At 37.7% G+C, this 24,113-nt stretch overlaps 1 protein-coding gene across 1 annotated transcript in view; it reads left to right on the top strand.

Moving 5' to 3' along the window:
* LOC110445941 (endothelin-converting enzyme homolog) overlaps positions 1–24,113 on the top strand; it is a 76,834-nt gene that overhangs the window by 5,024 nt on the left and 47,697 nt on the right. Inside the window, exons 3-11 of the mRNA XM_021490833.1 lie at positions 1,113–1,316; positions 1,521–1,645; positions 2,744–2,893; positions 11,303–11,371; positions 13,167–13,283; positions 13,674–13,760; positions 16,008–16,156; positions 20,311–20,414; positions 23,449–23,567. Of these exons, the coding sequence (XP_021346508.1) occupies positions 1,113–1,316; positions 1,521–1,645; positions 2,744–2,893; positions 11,303–11,371; positions 13,167–13,283; positions 13,674–13,760; positions 16,008–16,156; positions 20,311–20,414; positions 23,449–23,567 (1,124 nt within the window). The remainder of the gene's footprint in view (positions 1–1,112; positions 1,317–1,520; positions 1,646–2,743; positions 2,894–11,302; positions 11,372–13,166; positions 13,284–13,673; positions 13,761–16,007; positions 16,157–20,310; positions 20,415–23,448; positions 23,568–24,113) is intronic.

Raw genomic sequence — 24,113 nt, 5'->3', positions numbered from 1 at the left:
AATTGGTTCCTACCTTGGAAACTTTTGTGATCAGCCCCTTTATGTTTGTATGATTCTCCTAGGATAGGCCCTGCGTCTGTCCCCACTCCAAAGGACTTAAAAAACCCTGGGTCACAACGAAGAAAGGGATGTGATTCCCACCTTAAAACCATTGCTATACAGTTGCTGGTGATGATAAACCTACACAAGACACTGGGATTGATTCAATGGTCCAGCCCTGCAGCCTTGGAGACTGAATCACTTCCTCAATCAAAACATGGAAATGGTTGAAATCTTGCCCTATAACCATGATTACAACTGCTCGATATGTCAAAAGACAATCATGTAGGATCAGCCTTAGGATCTGGCTGTGTTCCTGGGTCATAACATGGAACTGCCTAAATACCTACCCTGTAACCATACTGTATGCATTTGCTTGGCTTGAAGCGACAAAGTGCTCATGCTACCATAATTGCCCTAGGGTCTTGCTGTCCTCTTGAGACTTAGTCATTTAAAAATAACCCGAAAATGGCTGTGATCCGTACCCAATAACCATGCATATACAATTTCTGTGTCTGAGAAGATACATACACCAAAGGCTTCAATGATTGGCCCACAGGTCTTTCCCTGCCCCTAGAGACTTGATCATGAAACTGAAATATTGGAGATCCTCACCCGATAGCAATGTATACAATTTTAGGCATGAAGTGACAAGCATACTAATGCTACCAGAACTAATTAGGCCCAGGGCTATAACTTAGAAATAGTTAAGATCCCACTCTATAATAGGGTACAATTGCTTGGCATGAAGAGACCAACATTAAAATACATTTAAACTTAATCGCCTATGAAGCATATTTAATGGTCTGTTGGACTCTGCAAGCTGGGTCAAAAACAGGATAATTTGGGTGTTTAAGCATTTGAAAGTATACTTCTTCTGAAATGGTGTCCATATTTCAACCAAATTTGCTATATAACAGCATCCTTGTGAACAGGTAATCAAATGTCATGATGGCCTAGATATCCTGGAGGTAAGTGATAAAGGCCCTGTGTGTCTCTTGTTATAAAAATTGTATGCTTAATGTTACTGGGTTATTATGTTTTAGCAAATAAACTCCATCCTTTCTCAACAGCTGTTTGTTTGGAACCAACTTGTGTCCAGGTGTCCAGTTCCCTACTGACTGCAATGGACAGAAGTATAGACCCTTGTGATGACTTCTACCAGTACGCCTGTGGGGGCTGGATCAAGTCTCACCCAATCCCGTCAGGACACTCCCGCTTCAACATGTTCAGCGTCCTCTGGCAGGCTAATCAAGTCATCATGAAACATGCAATAGGTACTGTACCCTGATAATAAACTGAACACCAGAAGGAGCCCACTAACATGTAGGAGTTATTGTCATCTGTGGAAATTGATGTTCTTTCTTGTATTTTCAAAAGTTGCACAATATCAGTAAAAACGATTACAGACTAGGAACCAGCCCTGGTATCAGGACAAGTTCTATGTATTTTGGATACTAAATATTTTTGCATGATTCCAGAACAACCAGTGAATGCCTCTGTGAATTTGTCCGAGTGGAAGGCGCAGACATATTACCGGTCGTGTATGGATGAGAACAAGACAATTGAGGACCTTGGTGCCAAGCCCTTGCTGGACCTACTAAAAGTAACCATCAGTAAACACTTCAGCATTACTAACCTTTAGTCTTCTTTCAATGGCTTCTGTATTTCATTGGACTTTCAAATATATCTATTTCAAATATTTCCAGTAATGGTGCTGTGTCTGTCTAGCATCCATTCAGCTCCACCTTGTTTTTAACTGTTGCTGAACCGGACTGAGCCATTCACCAGCAGTCCGGTAGCTCACTAGGTAGAGTGTCCATCTAGAGCTCATGGGTTCAATTCCAGATCTGGCAGTGCATTTCTTTGCTCCTTTTACGAAATTGGCAGCCAACCCTAGATTGAAGTACTGGGTGAATGCTTGCCAACCCTAGATTGAAGTACTGGGTGAATGCTTGGCAAGGGGATACCAGAGCCTGGATTGTAAATAGTGTTGTCTTTGGGGGTGGAGATTTAGAAAAAGAACGGAGGAATGTAGCAGAACTAGACTGCGTTGATTGTTCGTAATTTTATATATAACCAGAGGTACAAAAAATGTAGCCCAATTGGTAGAGCGTTCGTCAAGATTTCAGAGGGTCCCGTGTTCAAATCCCTGTCTCATTGCTGCATTTCTCTTTCTTCTGTTGCAAAATTGGCAAGCTTTTCAACCCTTGATTCAAGTATTGGATGAATGCGCTAAGGAACTACCTAAACCTGGGTTTATGGTGGAGCTGTCTTTGGGGGGAACTGACTATAGAGGAGGATTTGAATCCTAATCTGTTCACTGCATATTTCTTTTTCTCCTGTTACATAACCAAGAGCAGGGTGATTATGTCTCACCTGTAAAATGTTAGGATGAAGAGTGATCAAGTTTGGTGATATCAATTATCCTGGCCCAATTTCAAGGTCCAATGTACTAAAATGAATAACAACTAAGAGGCCTAGCTAGGGTTATACTATTTGGCTAGAAATATGTTTGGGTGAAGTCACGTCTCAGGTTTTTTCAAACGGATAAGATTGACTGACTTACAATGTTGTTTGGGATAACAGGGTTAAAATCTATAAAAAAATCCTACAGTTGTGTGACATCCCAGACAACTTGTCCTCAGTATCACTTAGACTGTTTGGAATTATTTGTTATCACTTTTATGTTTCTGTCATGCAGGAGGAAGTTCCAAGTTGGTCTATTTCTGTAATGGACTCGAACTTTGACCTCCAGGACCTATTGGAAAAGTGTAAGAAGTATGGGGTGTCCACCTTGTTTGCTGTCTGGGTTGGAGAGGATGACCGCAGCTCTACACAGAACGTACGAAAGGTAAGTCTGTTTGCTTTTTTGGTTGGTGAGGTTGACCACAGCTCTACACAGAACGTACGAAAGGTAAGTCTGTTTGCTGTCCGTGTTGGTGAGGATGACCACAGCTCTAGACAGAACGTACTAAAGGTAAATCTGTTTGCTGTCTGGGTGGGAGAGGATGACGCCAGCTCTATACAGAACGTACTAAATGTAAGTCTGTGTTCTTTCTGAATTATTCGGCATCACCCCAGCTCTACACAGAACGTACGAAAGGTAAGTCTGTTTGCTGTCCGTGTTGGTGAGGATGACCACCGCTCTACACAGAACGTACTAAAGGTAAGTCTGTTTGCTGTCTGGGTTGGAGAGGATGACGCCAGCTCTATACAGAACGTACTAAAGGTAAGTCTGTTTGCTGTCTGGGGTGGTGAGGATGACCACCGGCCTACAAAGAACGTACTAAAGGTAAGTCTGTCTGCTGTCTGGGTTGGAGAGGATGACGCCAGCTCTATTCAGAACGTACTAAAGGTAAGTCTGATTGCTGTCTGGGTTGGAGAGGATGACCGCAGCTCTGCACAGAACGTACTAAAGGTAAGTCTGGTTGCTGTCTGGGTTGGTGAGGATGACCCCAGCTCTACACAGAACGTACTAAAGTTAAGTCTGTTTGCTGTCTGGGTGGGAGAGGATGACGCCAGCTCTATACAGAACGTACTAAAGGTAAGTCTGTTTGCTGTCTGGGTTGGAGAAGATGACCGCAGCTCTACACAGAACGTACTAAAGGTAGTATTGTCACAATATGTGGTTGTCATTTAGGCTTTATATATAGTGGGTACAATAACAGGATGTGATTATGGGATAGCTGCTTTCTCTAGTGTCATCTATACATACTTTCTATTTTAATTACCCAAGCTGTACACCTATGATTAAACTGTAGAGTAGCGTGTTAGTGGTTTCCCCCTAGACAGCTATGTTTTGTCAAGTATCAGAATTGTGACTTATTTTAAACGAGAGATTTTTAAGTGTAGTATTTTAGATTGGTGTCAAAAGGCTTTACACTTATCTGATACAAGCAAACACTTTATGGGGATTTTGTCCATACACAAGAGATTGTCTTCACTTATAGTCTCTCTGAAGCTTGGTAGAGTTTATCTACATCATTTCCCTGAAGCTTGGTAGAGTTCATCTTATCATTTCCCTGAAGCTTGGTAGAGTTTATCTTCATCATTTCCCTGAAGCTTGGTAGCGTTATCAACATCATTTCCCTGGAGGTTAGTAGAGTTTATCTTCATCCTTTCCCTGAAGCTTGGTAGAATTCATCTTATAATTTCTCTGAAGCTTGGTAGAGCTTATCTTCATCATTTCCATGAACACTGGTAGAGTTCATCTCATCATTTTCCTGAACCTTGGTAGAGTTCATCTTCATCATTTCTCTGAAGCTTGGTGGAGTTCATCTTATCATTTTTCTGAAGCTTGGTAGAGTGTATATTATTATTTCCCTGAAGCCTGGTAGAGTTTATCTTCATCATTTCCATGAACACTGGTAGAGTTCATCTTATCATTTTCCTGAACTTTGGTAGAGTTTATCTTCATCATTTCCTTGAAGCTTGGTTGAGTTATCAACATCATTTCTCTGAATCTTGGTAGAGTTTATCTTCATCATTTCCCTGGAACTTGGTAGAGTCTATCTTCATCATTTCCCCGAAGCTTGGTAGAGTTCATCTTCATTATTTCCCTGAAACTTGGTAGAGTTATCAACATCATTTCCTTGAAGCTTGGTAGAGTTTATCTACATCATTTCCCTGGAGGTTGGTAGAGATTTTATATATCATTTCCCTGGAGCTTGGTAGTGTTTATCTTCATCATTTCCCTGGAGCTTGGTAGAGTTTATGTTCATCATTTCCTAGGAGGTTGATAGAGTTCATCTTATCATTTCTCTGAAGCTTCGTAGAGTGTATCTTCATTATTTCCCTGGAGCTTGGTAGAGTTTATCTACATCATTTCCCCGAAGTTTGGTAGAGTTTATGTTCATCATTTCCTAGGAGGTTGATAGAGTTCATCTTATCATTTCCCTGAAGCTTGGTAGAGTTTATCTACATCATTTACCTGAAGCTTGGTAGAATTTATCTACATCATTTCCCTGGAGCTTGGTAGAGTTTATGTTCATCATTTCCTAGGAGGTTGATAGAGTTCATCTTATCATTTCTCTGAAGCTTGGTAGAGTTATTGACATCATTTCCCTGAAGCTTGGTAGAGATTATATACATCATTTCCCTGGAGCTTAGTAGAGTTTATCTTCATAATTTCCCTGGAGGTTGATAGAGTTCACCTTATCATTTCCCTGAAACTTGGTAGAGTTTATCTACATCATTTCCCTGAAGCTTGGTAGAGTTATTGAAGAGTTTATCTACATCATTTCCCTGGAGCTTGGTAGAGTTTATCTACATCATTTTCCTGAAGCTTGGTAGAATTTATCTACATCATTTCCCTGGAGCTTGGTAGAGTTTATCTTCATCATTTCCCCGAAGCTTGGTAGAGTTATCAACATCATTTCTCTGGAGCATGGTAAAGTTTAGCTACATCATTTCTCTGAAGCTTGGTAGAGATAATATACATCATTTCCCTTGTGCTTGGTAGAGTTTATCTTCATCATTTCCCTGGAGGTTGATAGAGTTCATCTTATCATTTCTCTGAAGCTTGGTAGAGTTTATCTACATCATTTCCCTGAAGCTTGGTAGAGTTATTGACATCATTTCCCTGAAGCTTGGTAGAGTTTATCTACATCATTTCCCTGAAGCTTGGTAGAGATTATATACATCATTTCCCTGGAGGTTGGTAGAGTTTATCTTCATAATTTCCCTGGAGGTTGATAGAGTTTATCTTCATTATTTCTCTGAAGCTTGATCGAGTGTATCTTCATTATTTTCCTGAAGCTTGGTAGAGTTCATCTTCATTATTTCTCTGAAGCTTGGTAGAGTTTATCTACATCATTTTCCTGAAGCTTGGTAGAATTTAACCACATCATTTCCCTGGAGCTTGGTAGAGTTTATCTTCATCATTTCCCTGGAGGTTGATAGAGTTCATCTTATCATTTCTCTGAAGCTTGGTAGAGTTTATCTTCATCATTTCCCCGAAGCTTGGTAGAGTTATTGACATCATTTCCCTGGAGCTTGGTAGAGTTTATCTACTTTATTTCCCTGAAGCTTGGTAGAGTGTATCTACATCATTTCCCTGGAGCTTGTTAGAGTTTATCTACTTTATTTCCCTGGAGCTTGGTAGAGTTTATCTACATCATTTCCCTGAAGCTTGGATGAGTGATAGAGTTTATCTTCATTATTTCTCTGAAGCTTGATAGAGTGTATCTTCATTATTTTCCTGAAGCTTGGTAGAGTGTATCTTATCATTTCCCTGGAGGTTGATAGAGTACACCTTATCATTTCCCTGAAGCTTGGTAGAGTTCATCTTATCATTTCCCTGAAGCTTGGTAGAGTTTATCTACATCATTTCCCTGGAGGTGGGTAGAGTTTATCTTCATCATTTCCCTGGAGGTTGATAGAGTTTATCTTCATTATTTCTCTGAAGCTTGATAGAGTGTATCTTCATTATTTTCCTGAAGCTTGGTAGAGTGTATCTTATCATTTCCCTGGAGGTTGATAGAGTTCACCTTATCATTTCCCTGAAGCTTGGTAGAGTTTATCTACATCATTTCCCTGAAGCTTGGTAGAGTTATCAACATCATTCCCTGAAGCTTGGTAGAGTTTATCTACATCATTTCCCTGGAGGTGGGTAGAGTTTATCTTCATCATTTCCCTGAAGCTTGGTAGAGATTATATACATCATTTCCCTGGAGCTTAGTAGAGTTTATCTTCATAATTTCCCTGGAGGTTGGTAGAGTTTATCTACATCATTTCCCCGAAGCTTGGTAGAGTTATCAACATCATTTCTCTGGAGCTTGGTAGAGAAAATATACATCATTTCCCTTGTGCTTGGTAGAGTTTATCTTCATCATTTCCCTGGAGGTTGATAGAGTTCATCTTATCATTTCTCTGAAGCTTGGTAGAGTTATTGACATCATTTCCATGAAGCTTGGTAGAGTTTATCTACATCATTTCCCTGAAGCTTGGTAGAGATTATATACATCATTTTCCTGGAGGTTGGTAGAGTTTATCTTCATCATTTCCCTGGAGGTTGATAGAGTTTATCTTCATTATTTCTCTGAAGCTTTATCGAGTGTATCTTCATTATTTTCCTGAAGCTTGGTAGAGTTCATCTTCATTATTTCTCTGAAGTTTGGTAGAGTTTATCTACATCATTTTCCTGAAGCTTGGTAGAATTTATCTACATCATTTCCTTGGAGCTTGGTAGAGTTTATCTACATCATTTCCCTGGAGGTTGATAGAGTTTATCTTCATTATTTTTCTGAAGCTTGATCGAGGGTATCTTCATTATTTTCCTGAAGCTGGGTAGAGTTCATCTTCATTATTTCTCTGAGGTTTGGTAGAGTTTATCTACATCATTTTCCTGAAGCTTGGTAGAATTTACCTACATCATTTCCTTGGAGCTTGGTAGAGTTTATCTACATCATTTCCCTGGAGGTTGATATAGTTCATCTTATCATTTCTCTGAAGCTTGGAAGTGTTCATCTGATCATTTCCTTGAAGCTTGGTAGAGTTTATCTACATCATTTTCCTGAAGCTTGGTAGAATTTATCTACATCATTTCCTTGGAGCTTGGTAGAGTTTATCTACATCATTTTCCTGAAGCTTGGTAGAATTTATCTAGATCATTTCCTTGGAGCTTGGTAGAGTTTATCTACATCATTTCCCTGGAGGTTGATATAGTTCATCTTATCATTTCTCTGAAGCTTGGAAGTGTTCATCTGATCATTTCCTTGAAGCTTGGTAGAATTTCTTCATCATTTCCCTGCAGCTTGGTAGAGTTTATCTTCATCATTTCCCTGGAGGATGATAGAGTTTATCTTCATTATTTCTCTGAAGCTTGATAGAGTGTATCTTCATTATTTTCCTGAAGCTTGGTCGAGTGTTTCTTATCATTTCTCTGAAGCTTGGTAGATCTCATCTTATCATTTCTCTGAAGCTTGGAAGTGTTCATCTGATCATTTCCTTGAAGCTTGGTAGAATTTCTTCATCATTTCCCTGCAGCTTGGTAGAGTTTATCTTCATCATTTCCCTGGAACTTGGTAGAGTTTATCTTCATTATTTCCTTGAAGCCCATCAGAGTTATCGACATCATTTCCTTGAAGCTTGGTAGAGTTTATCTACATCATTTCCCTGAAGCTTGGATGAGTTCATCTTATCATTTCTCTGAAGCTTGGTAGAGTTCATCTGATCATTTCTCTGAAGCTTGGTAGAGTTCATCTTATCTTTTCTCTGAAGCTGGGTAGAGTTTATCTTCATCATTTCCCTGGAGCTTGGTAGAGTTCATCTTCATTATTTCTCTGAAGCTTGATAGAGTGTATCTTCATTATTTTTTTGAAGCTTGGTAGAGTGTATCTTATCATTTCTCTGAAGCTTGGTAGAGTTTATTATTCATCATTTCCCTGGAGCTTGGTAGAGTTCATCTTCATTATTTCTCTGAAGCTTGATAGCGTGTATCTTCATTATTTTCCTGAAGCTTGGTAGAGTGTATCTGTTCATTTCTCTGAAGCTTGGTAGAGTTCATCTTATCATTTCTCTGAAGCTTGGTAGTGTTCATCTGATCATTTCCTTGAAGCTTGGTAGAGTTTATCTTCATCATTTCCTTGGAGCTTGGTAGAGTTTATCTTCATCATTTCTCTGAAGCTTGGTAGAGTTTATCTTCATCATTTCCCTGGAACTTGGTAGAGTCTATCTACATCATTTTCCTGAAGCTTGGTAGAATTTATCTACATCATTTCCCTGGAGCTTGGTAGAGTTTATCTACATCATTTCCCCCAAGCTTGGTAGAGTTATCAACATCATTTCTCTGGAGCTTGGTAAAGTTTATCTGCATCATTTCTCTGAAGCTTGGTAGAGATTTTATACATCATTTCCCTCGTGCTTGGTAGAGTTTATCTTCATCATTTCCCTGGAGGTTGATAGAGTTCATCTTATCATTTCTCTGAAGCTTGGTAGAGTTTATCTACATCATTTCCCTGAAGCTTGGTAGAGTTTATCTACATCATTTCTCTGAAGCTTGGTAGAGTTTATCTACATCATTTCTCTGAAGCTTGGTAGAGTTTATCTACATCATTTCTCTGAAGCTTGGTAGAGTTTATCTACATCATTTCTCTGAAGCTTGGTAGAGTTTATCTACATCATTTCTCTGAAGCTTGGTAGAGTTTATCTACATCATTTCTCTGAAGCTTGGTAGAGTTTATCTACATCATTTCTCTGAAGCTTGGTAGAGTTTATCTACATCATTTCTCTGAAGCTTGGTAGAGTTTATCTACATCATTTCTCTGAAGCTTGGTAGAGTTTATCTACATCATTTCTCTGAAGCTTGGTAGAGTTTATCTACATCATTTCTCTGAAGCTTGGTAGAGTTTATCTACATCATTTCCCTGAAGCTTGGTAGAGTTATTGACATCATTTCCCTGAAGCTTGGTAGTGTTTATCTTCATTATTTCCCTGGAGCTTGGTAGAGTTTATCTTCCTCATTTCCCTGGAGCTTGGTAGAGTTTATCTTCCTCATTTCCCTGGAGCTTGGTACAGTTTATCTACATCATTTCCCCGAAGCTTGGTAGAGTTTATCTACATCATTTCTCTGGAGCTTGGTAGAGTTTATCTACATCATTTCCCTGAAGCTTGGTAGAGTTCATCTTATCATTTCCCTGAAGCTTAGTAGAGTTTATCTACATCATTTTCCTGAAGCTTGGTAGAATTTATCTACATCATTTCCCTGGAGCTTGGTAGAGTTTATCTACATCATTTCCCTGAAGCTTGGTAGAGTTATCTACATCATTTCCGTGAAGCTTGGTAGAGTTCATCTTATAAATTCCCTGAAACTTGGTAGAGTTTATCTACATCATTTCACTGAAGCTTGGTAGAGTTCATCTTATCATTTCCCTGAAGCTTGATAGAGTTTATCTACATCATTTTCCTGAAGCTTGGTAGAATTTATCTACATCATTTCCCTGGAGCTTGGTAGAGTTTATCTACATCATTTCCCCAAGCTTGGTAGAGTTATCAACATCATTTCTCTGGAGCTTGGTAAAGTTTATCTACATCATTTCTCTGAAGCTTGGTAGAGATTTTATACATCATTTCCCTCGTCCTTGGTAGAGTTTATCTTCATCATTTCCCTGGAGGGTGCTAGAGCTCATCTTATCATTTCACTGAAGCTTGGTAGAGTTTATCTACATCATTTCCCTGGAGGTTGATAGAGTTCATCTTATCATTTCTCTGAAGCTTGGTAGAGTTTATCTTCCTCATTTCCCTGAAGCTTGGTAGAGTTCATCTTCATTATTTCTCTGAAGCTTGGTAGAGTGTATCTTCTTTATTTCCCTGGAGCTTGGTAGAGTTTATCTACATCATTTCCCTGGAGCTTGGTAGAGTTTATCTTCATCATTTCTCTGGAGCTTGGTAAAGTTTATCTACATCATTTCTCTGAAGCTTCATAGAGTGTATCTTCATTATTTCCCTGGAGCTTGGTAGAGTTTATCTTACATCATTTCCCTGAAGCTTGGTAGAGTTTATCTACATCATTTCCCTGGAGGTTGGTAGAGTTTATCTTCATCATTTCCCTGAAGCTTAGTAGAGATTATATACATCATTTCCCTGGAGCTTGGTAGAATTTATCTTCAACATTTCCCTGGAGGTTGGTAGAGATTATATACAACATTTCCCTGGAGGTTGGGAGAGTTCATCTTATCATTTCTCTGAAGCTTGGTAGAGTGTATCTCTATGTCGATAACTCTACAAAACTCCAGGGAAATAATGAAGATACACACTAAGAAGCTTCAGAGAAATGATAAGATGAACTCTATCAACCTCCAATAATAATTTCCCTGGAGCTTAGTATAGTTCATCTTCATCATTTACCTGAAGCTTGGTAGAGTTTATCTACATCGTTTCCCTGAAGCTTGGTAGAGTTTATCTTCATCATTTAGTCTTTTGAAGTAGGTCTTATTATTTACAGCCTTTTTGTCCATACACCTGAGACATGTTGTTTGTGTGGTAGATATATATGTGTTAACCAGTTAGTTGTTGTAAAGCTGTGTCCCCTGATGTTGGACCGTATAGTATATACTGAACCGTTTACACTGTTTGTGTGGTAGATATATATGTGTTAACCAGTTAGTTGTTGTAAAGCTGTGTCCACTGATGTTGGACCTTATAGTATATACTGAACCGTTTACACTGTTTGTGTGGTAGATATATATGTGTTAACAGGTTATAGTAAAGCTGTGTCCCCTGATGTTGGACCTTATATACTGAACCGTTTACACTGTTTCAGTTGGACCAGTCCGGGTTAGGTTTACCTGAGCGAGACTACTATCTCAACAAAAGTATCGACCACGATCCAGTAAGTCCATTATACCATTATATAGTACCGCTTGGAAAGTCTGAACATTTAACTGAAGCTCTTGAAACGTTGTCTCATACTGAAAATAAAAAAACATTAATTTTTTTGTTCTCTAAGAATACAATTATAAGCAATATTTGATGAAAAATATGTTTAAAAATTATAGAAGACTTCTTTGTTGAAGAAGTAAAAGTTTTAAGGAAGAAACTTTCTATAGTCTGTCTTAATTTCATGATAATTGTCAGCAAGAATTGTAAAGCTTATTCTCTAGACAGGCTAAACTATTGTTTATATGTGTATGAAGTAGATGTTTGCTCTGTTTTCTCCGTATCAATATCTTGCACATATTAAACATGCTTTAGCAGTAATAAAACTACTAGCTTCATCATTTCCCTGGAGGTTGATAGAGTTTATCTTATCATTTCCCTGAACCTTGGTAGAGTGTATCTACATCATTTCCCCGAAGCTTGGTAGAGTGTATCTACATCATTTCCCCAAAGTTTGGTAGAGTTATCGACATCATTTCCCTGAAGCTTGGTAGAGTTATCGACATCATTTCCCTGAAGGTGGTCTTCAGTAGGTACCTGGGATGGAATGCTATAAAGTTACCTCATTAAAATGGCCTTGACCTATTTTCTAGGACACATGGGTAAAATATGTTTAAAAATTCAATATGCTAAGAACTGGAGCTGTAGCGAGTATCCGGATACTGGAATATCCACGAGTAAAACCTGAAAAATGAGTATGAATAATCGTTATAGATCGGTAGATCGCGATCTTTGTGAAAATGTTAAAACAATTGAACATTTTATTTAAAAAGCACAAAAAACTCTTGAAACGAACCTTTTTTGTAGTATTCTTTCTGATCAATACAAAAATGGATTACATGTAATATTTTACAAGCGGAATACAAACAAACTCCATATCATTTCGTTCCATTTGAAATCCCCCCTGCTATTTTGTATCAATCCAGGAAGCCAGGTTTTAAAAGTAAAAGTGCTACAACGACATGGACATGTATTTTGAGTGTTCTATTCTGTAATATAATATATATAAACCGTGAGTACGACATCGTTGTCATGAACTGTTAACCACTTAAGTGAGTTTTTCAAGCCAATTTTGTTCCGCCCGGATTTCGGGCAGAAACTGCATCAAAGAATTAGTGCTTCGGAAATGAGAGGTCGCAGTCGGCAAAATCATATCCAAAAGAAAAACGACCGACCAGCGAGGGCCTCTCATGTGATAGGAGAAGTTACTGTACATGTATTTACTCATTCATAGGTTCATTTTTTTTGTTATTTTCACCTTTAATGATAATAAAATATTATGTTGTTAAAATAATTCCTGTTTATTTCAAAGCATATATTTGTAATCAGGTATTAGAAAGATAAAGTTGATCACAGGATAACAATACAAATATATCTATATAGTCTTTAAGACTTTATCATTGTAATGGGGTTCATGGCGATCTGTAAATCGTTAGACCCGATTCGTGGTTCGGATCGGATCGCCACCAGCCTGGCAATCCACAGCCCTACTAAGACCCATTACAGTAATAAGGTCAAAGGTCAACTTTAAGTGGTAGCGGGAGTCAAAGGTCAACGTGGGTTAAAAGCTTTAAAATTGAAAATTTCAAATATTAAACAATATCTTAAGACCATTTAAAATATGTTAAAATGTCTTGTGTTCTAGCTACCAAATTTGGTCTGAAGTTACCTATATGTCAGTTTCATGTAACAAAAGAAATAGTTGAGCGATACAGGCCCTCTGGGCCTCTTGTTTTTCTTTCTTGCAGGTCTTGATCGCATACCTAGAGTATATGACAGAGGTGGGAATGCTGTTAGGTGGTGAAGAAAACAGCACTCGCTCACAGATGACAGATGTCATCATGTTTGAGACACAACTTGCCACTGTAAGTGACACAGGTCCTGCAAATAAAAAGTGTGTGAGCTATTGTATTGTCCATCCCTGCGTATGCTTGTCAGAGGTTAGTTAGCGTTTGGCTGATAGTTCTGCTTTAGGGTATCTATCTATCTATCTATATGTTATACTCCACAGAGACCAAAATGGCTTTAATGCGGAGGGGTAAAGGGTAGGATGAAGGGTCTAGTTGTGTGATATGGTGGTTTGATAAAGGGAAGCCCACTTCAAGGCTGATGCAACTTTGGAATTATTTGCATAAATTAGAGAACCAACTCTTTCCTCAGGTGTAAATAGGAAATCTTGCTATATTCATAGTCTGTGTGTGTAAGCTGACCAGAGTGAAGAGCTGGGATATATAGAGATATTGCCTTCATTTCAGATAACCATTCCTTCAGAAGACCACAGAGACGAAGAGAAGATGTATAACAAGATCACCATCGAACAACTTCAACAAAACATCACATTTGTAAGTGTTATTCCGGATCCATTAAAGGTCCAAACCTTGAAAGAACATAGTTCCAATTAACATTCCATAATGAAGCTATAAGCTTACGCGGCACAAAAAGCCTCGTATATAACAGGTTGGTTCAGCACCAGTTGTTGATCCATCAACATGGTCAAATATGTCAAAAACTTCAAACAACACTGTTTTAACTCATTCACCCCTGAAGACAAATTTGAACTCTTCCAATTCAAAGGTTGGAATAGTTCATTATGAAATGTCAGGGGTAAATGAGTTAAGAAACATAGGGTCTGAAGCCAGCGTGATGATGATTGTGTTTGTTATGCAGACCGCCATCATTGTGAATCATTGTTTCACATTGTGTTGAGGTAAGTGTTAACTTTTAATGTTGGCTGTAGTCAAAGGTCAACAAAGGTCAACATGGGTTATAGTGAGTAAGAGGCTTTAAAAATCATCATCCTTAATTACATAAGGTCATGATATTTGGTAAGTAGGTACTTCAAATGGAGTGTTATAATTCATTTTTATTTAAATGATCTTGAATTACTTTCAATGTCACAGAGGTAAAATGTGTTAAAGATTTCACACTGCATTATCTAAAGACCGATGGGATCTGGAGCCATGATTCATGGGTTTGTTATGTAGATCAGCATTGCAGATCTTTGTCTTACATTTTGTGTTTAAGGAAAAGGTCAACAGACAGAGGTCAGCATGGGCTATGTTAGTGAGAAACTTAAAGAATCTTGTCCAGTTCAGTCAGGCCCAGGGTTGTTATATCTCTAGGCAGGACATACCTGTTATAATGATAATAATAATATTTTGAGGTTCCTATATACCACCTTATCACAACCTAGTTTGTAGGTCGTCTCAAAGCAGTTCACAAATTATTATCCGTGGTTATAGGGCCTTTGCAACCAGCTTATATATCTTTCTCAACTCCCTGGGGACATACAGCCGATGCTGTCATTTTGGCGCTCACAGCTAGCATTCTACAATTCTAGCACTGCCCAACCACTTACTCATTTACAGCTGATTAGACAGCTGGAACAATTGGAGTAAAGTATCTTGCTCAAAGATACAACACCGTGACGTGACTCAAACCTGCAACCCTTCGGTCATGTGCCCAGCGTCCTACCACTAGACTACTGTGCCTCCGAGTATGGAGTACATGTGCTCTAAAGTCTTCTGATAGAAATGATCTTGACACAACATTAAATATTTCTAAGGTCTAGGGTCATTAGCCTTGAATAAATTGTACAGACCAGCAGTCTTTTTATGCCCCCGCCATGAAATGAGGGAGCATATAGTGTTGCCCATGTCTGTCGCGTCGTGTCACGTCCCATCCTGTCAAATATCAAACACTGAAACTAATTTCACATGGTGACAGGGGCATTCATGTCTTACAGACATTTTCTAGTCGTAAGATATTGTGCTTCAAGAAATGTCAACGAAGGCTTTTTTGTGTAAAATATTTTAAAAGTCTTCTTCTCAAGTTCAATAAGGCCCATGGTTGTGATATGTTGGTACCTGGGATAGATCGCTGTCAAGATTTCCCATATAAATGACCTTGTATACTGCTAACAAGACATGAAGAGATAAGGCCACAGAGGCCAAGTGTTTAAGGTGTCTGACATACTGCTACCACCACTGGGTCGCGGGTTCTAGACCTACGTGACCTGACACATTGGCACGTCCTTAAATGACCCTAGCTAGCTGTTAATAGGACGTTAAACACAAACAAACTAAACCAAACCAAAAATAAAGAGATAAACACAGGTCTTACTAGAATGAGATCTGACTCTTAATTCCTGTAATCAATCGGTACAAGAGATAATTAACATTATGAACAAATAACCTGAAACTTTTGTAGTAAATGTAATGAATGCAGAACAAAAGATTTTCTTATTTGTTAAAATGAAACATTCTTGTTCATATGTGTTCATATTGTATAAAGTAAATACATAAAAAAGGCAAATCTCCTCACATTGATTAACGATTTCAAAAGGAAAATTGGCAAAAACAATATTTGATGTAGTTTTGTTCGAGGATAATTATACTTATACAGACTGACATTTCACTTGACCCAAAACTGAAACAACTTATAAGTTAACTATAGCACACTTATAATTCACTCATAATTGAGAGATTTTTGGCTTAAAAGTCTACAAAAGTTTATTCTGTAAGGGAAATCACAATCATATGATAATTATTTGTGAAAGTTGAGCAATGAATATGAATTTTCCTTTTTAGATAAACTGGCTCGATATCATCAACAGCTGCCTTTCTATGTCTGGAATTCACGTCACATCCTCGGAGAAAATGGTATCTTACGCTGGAAACTACTTACAAGACATGGCAGAACTAGTGAATGGGACCATGAGGACAGAGAGAGGCAGGAGGTGATGATATGTTCTCTAGACCAAAACATATACATGTCTCTTAGGCCAATCCTCTCTAGACTAACATCTACATGTCTCTTAGGTCAATCTTCTCTAGACTAACATGTACATGTCTCTTAGGCCAATCCTCTCTAGACTAACATCTACATGTCTCTTAGGCCAATCCTCTCTAGACTAACATCTACATGTCTCTTAGGCCAATCCTCTTTAGACTAACATGTACATGTCTCTTAGGCCAATCTTCTCTAGACCAAAACATATACATGTCTCTTAGGCCAATCTTCTCTAGACTAAGATGTACATGTCTCTTAGGCCAATCTTCTCTAGGCTAACATGTACATGTCTCTTAGGCCAATCTTGTCTAGACTAACATGTACATGTCTCTTAGGCCAATGTTCTCTAGACTAACATGTACATGTCTCTTAGGACAATCTTCTCTAGACCAAAACATATACATGTCTCTTAGTCCAATCCTCTCTAGACTAACATGTACATGTCTCTTAGGACAATCTTCTCTAGACCAAAACATATACATGTCTCTTAGTCCAATCCTCTCTAGACTAACATGTACATGTCTCTTAGGACAATCTTCTCTAGACCAAACATCTACATGTCTCTTAGGCCAATCTTCTCTAGACTAACATATACATGTCTCTTAGGCCAATCTTCTCTAGACCAAACATATACATGTCTCTTAGTCCAATCCTCTCTAGACTAACATGTACATGTCTCTTAGGCAAATCTTCTCTAGACCAAACATTTACATGTCTCATAGGCCAATCTTCTCTAGACTAACATGTACATGTCTCATAGGCCAATCTTCTCTAGACTAACATGTACATGTCTCATAGGCCAATCTTCTCTAGACTAACATGTACATGTCTCTTAGGCAAATCTTCTCTAGGCAAAAACATATACATGTCTCTTAGGCCAATCCTCTCTAGACTAACATGTACATGTCTCTTAGGACAATCTTCTCTAGACCAAACATCTACATGTCTCTTAGGACAATCTTCTCTAGACCAAACATCTACATGTCTCTTAGGACAATCTTCTCTAGACCAAAACATATACATGTCTCTTAGGCCAATCCTCTCTAGACTAACATCTCCATGTCTCTTAGGCCAATCTTCTCTAGACCAAAACATATACATGTCTCTTAGGCCAATCCTCTCTAGACTAACATCTACATGTCTCTTAGGCCAACCCTCTTTAGACTAACATGTACATGTCTCTTAGGCCAATCTTCTCTAGGCTAACATGTACATGTCTCTTAGGCCAATCTTCTCTAGGCTAACATGTACATGTCTCTTAGGCCAATCTTGTCTAGACTAACATGTACATGTCTCTTAGGCCGATCTTCTCTAGACCAAACATCTACATGTCTCTTAGGCCAATCTTCTCTAGACTAACATGTACATGTCTCTTAGGCCAATCTTCTCTAGACCAAACAGTTACATGTCTCTAAGGCCAATCTTCTCTTAACCAAACATGTACATGTCTCTTAGGCCAATCTTCTCTAGACCAAACATATACATGTCTCTTAGGCCAATCCTCTCTAGACTAACATGTACATGTCTCTTAGGCCAATCTTCTCTAGACTAACATCTGCATGTCTCATAGGCCAATCTTCTCTAGACCAAACATCTACATGTCTATTAGGCCAATCTTCTCTAGACCAAACATCTACATGTCTCTTAGACCAATCTTCTCTTGACCAATTGTCTCTTAGGCCACAACAAATTAATTTGTAGTTCTTCACATTATATACTTTTTTCGAATGGTACAATTTTCTTTGTATCTAAATTTTTGTATTTGATCTACGAGCTGAGATGCGAGTCGGTGTGAGGAAGGATTAAAAAAAATGCCTTAAATCATGATGGTTTGGTACAAACGTGCTATTTTTTTATATATTTTTAGTTGGTCGATTAAACAAACAATATCTGTTTATTTTAACACGTTTGATGGAAACTGTATTCTATTAAATGGATTATGTCTTAAAAAGTATTAAGTTGATTCATGTATACAAGTAACAGGGATTTCAAATCAACTACTGTTAAACAATAATCAAACATATGGATGATATGTACATCTGCAAAACACTATAAGCAATACATTGTTTTTACAAAATGTATGGCAAGCTAACTTAACATTTAATACATGAAAGAAATACATCGTATATGCTTTCGAAACTATGCCATAAAATTATGGAGATATCTTTTGCTGACCGACTTATCGAAATTCTGACAATGTCTGCAGGCCTAGGCCTACTTGTGTGACTCAATGATTCTGCGTAAAGATCTATGAACGTTTTAACTTAACAACAGATCCTGTCTGTAAAGATCTATGAACGTTTTAACCTACAGCAGATCCTGTCTGTAAAAATCTATGAACGTTTTAACCTACAACAGATCCTGTCTGTAAAGATCTATGAACGTTTTAACTTAACAACAGATCCTGTCTGTAAAGATTTATGAACGTTTTAACCTCCAACAGATCCTGTCTGTAAAGATCTATGAACGTTTAAATTAACAACAGATCCTGTCTGTAAAGATCTATGAACGTTTTAAATTAACAGCAGATCCTGTCTGTAAAGATCTATGAACGTTTCACTTAACAACAGATCCTGTCTGTAAAGATCTATGAACATTTTAACTTTACGACAGATCCTGTCTGTAAAGATCTATGAACGTTTCACTTAACAACAGATCCTGTCTGTAAAGATCTATGAACGTTTTAAATTAACAACATATCCTGTCTGTAAAGATCTATGAACGTTTTAAATTAACAGCAGATCCTGTCTTTAAAGATCTATGAACGTTTTAACTTAACAACAGATCCTGTCTGGAAAGATTTATGAACGTTTTAACCTCCAACAGCTCCTGTCTGTAAAGATCTATGAACGTTTAAATTAACAACAGATCCTGTCTGTAAAGATCTATGAACGTTTAAGTTAACAACAGATCCTGTCTGTAAAGATCTATGAACATTTTAACTTTACAACAGATCCTGTCTGTAAAGATCTATGAACGTTTCACTTAACAACAGATCCTGTCTGTAAAGATGTATGAACGTTTTAACTTAACAACAGATCCTGTCTGGAAAGATTTATGAACGTTTTAACCTCCAACAGATCCTGTCTGTAAAGATCTATGAACATTTTAACTTTACGACAGATCCTGTCTGTAAAGATCTATGAACGTTTCACTTAACAACAGATCCTGTCTGTAAAGATCTATGAACGTTTTAACTTAACAACAGATCCTGTCTGCTCATGAGTAACTCCTGTCCCTTTCTCACGGAAACAATGTAGATGTTTTTCATGTTTCCCCCCATGCATCAGGGGCCGTCGTGTGATCTTGTCATTCAGAGTAACACAGTAATATTACAAGCTTTAGGGACATTCTAAATTTTGTAATTGTCCCAAAAAAAATATGGATTTTTTTTTTTTTTTTAATATTTTAGTTGTGGGAATTCCAACCAACTACAAATTAATTTGATGTGACTTTAACATATATATTTCTCATCCAACAGAAAGAAGATTTGGATTTCAATCTAATTATATAAAATTTAGCATGTTGCATATTAAGTCCTCGTTAAGGACAATGCCAGATAATATTGACGAATCGCCATTAACAGCTAGACAAAATTTGTTTCATTTGTTTCAGAGTTCTTTGTCAGACAATATTGGTTTTCTCTGTTTCAGGGTTATTAGTCAGACAATATTATTTTGTTTTTTTTTAGGGTTATCTGTCAGACAGTGTTTGTTTTCTCTGTTTTAGGGTTATTTGTCAGACAATATTCGTTTTCTCTGTTTTAGGGTTATTTGTCAGACTATATTTGTTTTTTCTATTTTAGGGACATTTGCCAGACAATATTTGTATTCTCTGTTTCAAGGTCCTTTGTCAGACAATATTTTTTTTCTCTGTTTTAGGGTTATTTGTCAGACTATATTTGTTTTCTCTGTTTTAGGGTTATTTGTCGGACAATATTTGTTTTTTCTATTTTAGGGACATTTGCCAGACAATATTTGTTTACCCTGTTTAAGGGTTATTTGTCGGACAATATTTGTTTTCTCTGTTTCAGGGTTATTTGTCAGACAATATTTGTTTTCTCTGTTTAAGGGTTATTTGTTTGACTATTTCTTTTTGCAGGACCATGTACAACTATCTGATGTGGCATATTATTAAGTCTATGACATCTTACTTGTCTAAGCCATTCCGTACTGCACAGAAAGTGTTGTCAGAGGCGTTGTCAGGTAGGTTACAGGGACACACAACTAGCCTATAGCTACTTTAGCACAACCAGGCAACAATCCATCTTTTTCAGAAACAATTTTTAGCTCACCTGGCCCGAAGGGCCGAGTGAGTTCATGCCGTGGTGCGAGGTCCGGCGTCCGTTGTCCATTGTCAATATTTTACTTTAAACAACTTCTTCTTAATAACCAAAAGGCCTAGGATAATAATATTTGGCTAGAAGCAAACTGGGATCAAGGGCTACCAAGTTTGTTCAAATAAATGACATTCACCCATTTGAAAGGTCACAAGGGTCAAATAGGGCTACCAAGCTTGTTTCAATGAAAGACCTTCACTTATATATATATTCACGGTGACACAGGGCTCAATTGTCTTAAAAAAACTTTAAACAACTTCTTATGAATAACCAAAATGCCAAGGGTGATGATATTTGTAAAGTAGCATGCTGAGATGAAGGTCTACCAAGTTTGTTCAAATGAATGACCTTAATTCACTAATAATCATAGTCACAGGGGTGAATTGCCAAAAAAAACCTTTTAACAACTTCTTCTGAATAACCAAAATGCCTAGGACATTGATATTTGGTCAGTAGCATGCTGGGATCAAGGGCTACCAAGTTTGTTAAAGTGAATGACATTGACTTATATTCAAGGTCACAGGGGTCAAATATGTTTAAAATCTTTAATAGACTTCTGAATAACTATCAGGCCCAGAATGTTGATATTTATTACCCCTTTGAGAAAAATCTAGGAATCTGATTGGTTAAAAACTCCAGTGTACCAAACCGCATTCGTAAATCTCAAGGGGTATACGAAAATATCAGGGGGTATACGGTCATGTCACGTGATTCCCAGCAGTAATACGGTGGAATCACGTGATTTTACAAGGGGTATACGGGTCACGTGTCTTTGTATCTTGCGGCCGGGCATCGGGAGACAACTCGCATTCGTTGTCTGCTTCGCTGTTTACAAAATGGCAAAACGTTTCGCTTCGCATACTGATGAGGAAATACTTGCCGAAAGGGCTAACTATGTGCCACATAACACACAAAAGTCGAACAGACGAGCAGCAAACATGCTGAGGACGTATTTAAAAGAAAAGAATTAGGAAGAACAGTTCGAGGAATTTGATAAAACCGTGACAAAACTAAATGAGGTACTGTACGTGTGCCTGTTATTTTTTATTGTTTTTATTATAAAAGACTCAAAGGGGTAATAAATTAGTTACACAGATTTTTGACCGATAGGCCGAAGGAAATACGAAACCCTTTAGGGTCATACCATCCCGTATACCCTGTCAAAAATCCAAGTAACTAATATTAGCCAGTAGCATGCTTGGTCGAATGGCTATCAAGCTTTTTAGGTCACCTGAGCTTTGCTTAAGGGAACTATTCTAATCGCTTTCCATCCGTCGGCGACGTCGTGCGTAAACTTTTTACATTTTCAACTTCTTCTCAAGAACCAGTGGATGGATTTTTTTCAAACTCGGTCAGAATCATCCTTGGTAGATGAGGCTACAAAATTGTAAAATTGACAACTTTTTGTATGGAAAGAAAGATCATCAGGAGCTTTACTTAAATTGTAAATTTCAGGACCCCCGAGCTATCCATTCTCCCTTGGGGAGGGGGTAAAGTTTACTATAGTTTATATAGGGAAATAACACTTTTTGGTATATTTGACAAATTTTTGTAGGAAATTATTTTTACTTAGTGAGAATTATCCTTGGAGGAAGATGGTTTCAAATTGTAAAATTGAGATTCCTACCCAAACACATGGGGCCAAGACGGGGCCCCAAAGGGAAAATTAACCAATATTTCAAAAATCTTCTTCTCCAGACTCAGAGGTACTACAGTCATTTTCTCTGCATGGAAAGAAAGATCATCAGGTATTACATCATCAGGATTCCTGCCCCATCCCCATGGGCTAGGGCTGGGCCCCAAAGGGAACATTTACCAATATTTTAAATTTCTTATCCTTTGATGACATGACAAGTATTGTATTTCACTTAGTTTACATGCTGATTTCCACATCACATCCAAACAATAAAATAAAGCTGTAACCAGTACCTATGATTTAACTCAGGTAACCGCTAAGGCCCTTGGGCCTCTTGTTTATTTGAATGACCTTGACCCACTTTTAAGGTCACATTTGGTCAAATATGTATAAACATTTAAATTACCTAATTTCAATAAACAAAAGGATAGGGTGGTGATATTTTGCAAGTTGCATCCTGAGATGAAGGGCTATAAAATTTGTTCAACATAATGACCTTGTTCGACTTTCAAGGTCACAGGGGTGAAATGTTTAAAATCTTTTAACAGGTTCTTTTGAATGAATCATCAATTCTGATATTTTTGCCTGTAGCTTTATTTTAGATCACTTTTAAGGTGAGATTTATACCAGGTGAGCGATGCAGGCCCATTGGGCCTCTTGTTCATATTTCTGATGAAGTCATTTAGTGGAAATTCATTGTTATAACATATACAAAGGTGACATATTAACAGTTAGAACAGAAATTTTGACGACATGATCGGTACCTGTACCTATGGTAATACTGTTATACCATGGTTGGTTTAGCTGTAGTAACCTGAAGCTATTATGTCTGTTTTATTCATGGTCAGCTGTTGTACATGTATAGATGGTCACAAGGGATTTTATATTACTTTATTCACGATCACCAAAGATAGTGTGAAGTTAAATAATTAATGAATATTGTTACCATGAATTATAATCTCCATGACTATTTATTACAAACACAAAGGAAAAATCTGTTTACTTGTTTACATACAATAATGAAGATAAAACAACAACTCAATATAATGCTAATCGCATTTTACTTTATTTTCACAAAACACTTACATTTTGTCACATAAATCCCATTAGGCCTACCCAAATACAAAAGTACCCTCGTGTAGTTGTTTACCTAGCCATGCTGAATGACATGAATCCCTGTGAACTAGTTCTGATCAGGAAAACAGCAAAATATTAGCCCCACAAGATTAAACAACCAATTACAGTAAGATCTGTTGGTGAGCAGGTACGACTGGGGGTGAGGAGCTATGGAGAGAGTGTATATCGGACACGGATGAGACGCTGGGCTTTGCATTAGGTGCCATGTTTATCCGTGAAGCTTTCAATGGTGACAGTAAAGTTAAGGTAGGTTTGACGTTTGTCCCATTAAGGACAAGAGTAATGCATGGATTTATAACACTGTCAGCTTTAGCCAGACAATCTGTAGTTATCATGTATGTTATATATCAGCAGAAATGGTCTGCCTGTGTATTTTTAGCACACCATCATCATATGGTTGACTATTTAAATCACCCTGCATCCATGGTCCGTCATCCGTCCATCCATCCTTAATCAATTCTTGTTCGTGCTATTTCTCAGTAAGTACTGTAGGGATATTTCTCAAATTTCACTCAAAGGTTCCCCATAGTCGCTAGTTATGCATATGGAAATTTGGACTGATCACAAACCAAAAATGGTCGACAGGCAGCCACTTGAATTTGAGAGAGCTAAAATTTGTTAGCGCTATTTTTCAGAATGTACAAGAGGATCATTCTCAATTTTCACATGAAGGTTTCCTATGGTCCCTTAAGTTATGCATATCAAATTTTGGGACTGATCACAAAACCAAGATTGCCGACATGCTAAAAATAGAAGTTTACTTCTCTGAATGATAACTTGAAAACAGATGAT

The sequence above is a fragment of the Mizuhopecten yessoensis genome, unplaced genomic scaffold (assembly GCF_002113885.1).
Source record: "Mizuhopecten yessoensis strain PY_sf001 unplaced genomic scaffold, ASM211388v2 scaffold2423, whole genome shotgun sequence".
NCBI classification, from domain to species: Eukaryota; Metazoa; Mollusca; class Bivalvia; order Pectinida; family Pectinidae; genus Mizuhopecten; species Mizuhopecten yessoensis.
The sequence above is the reverse complement of the archived record's forward strand: the minus strand, read 5'-3'. Positions and strand labels throughout refer to the sequence as shown.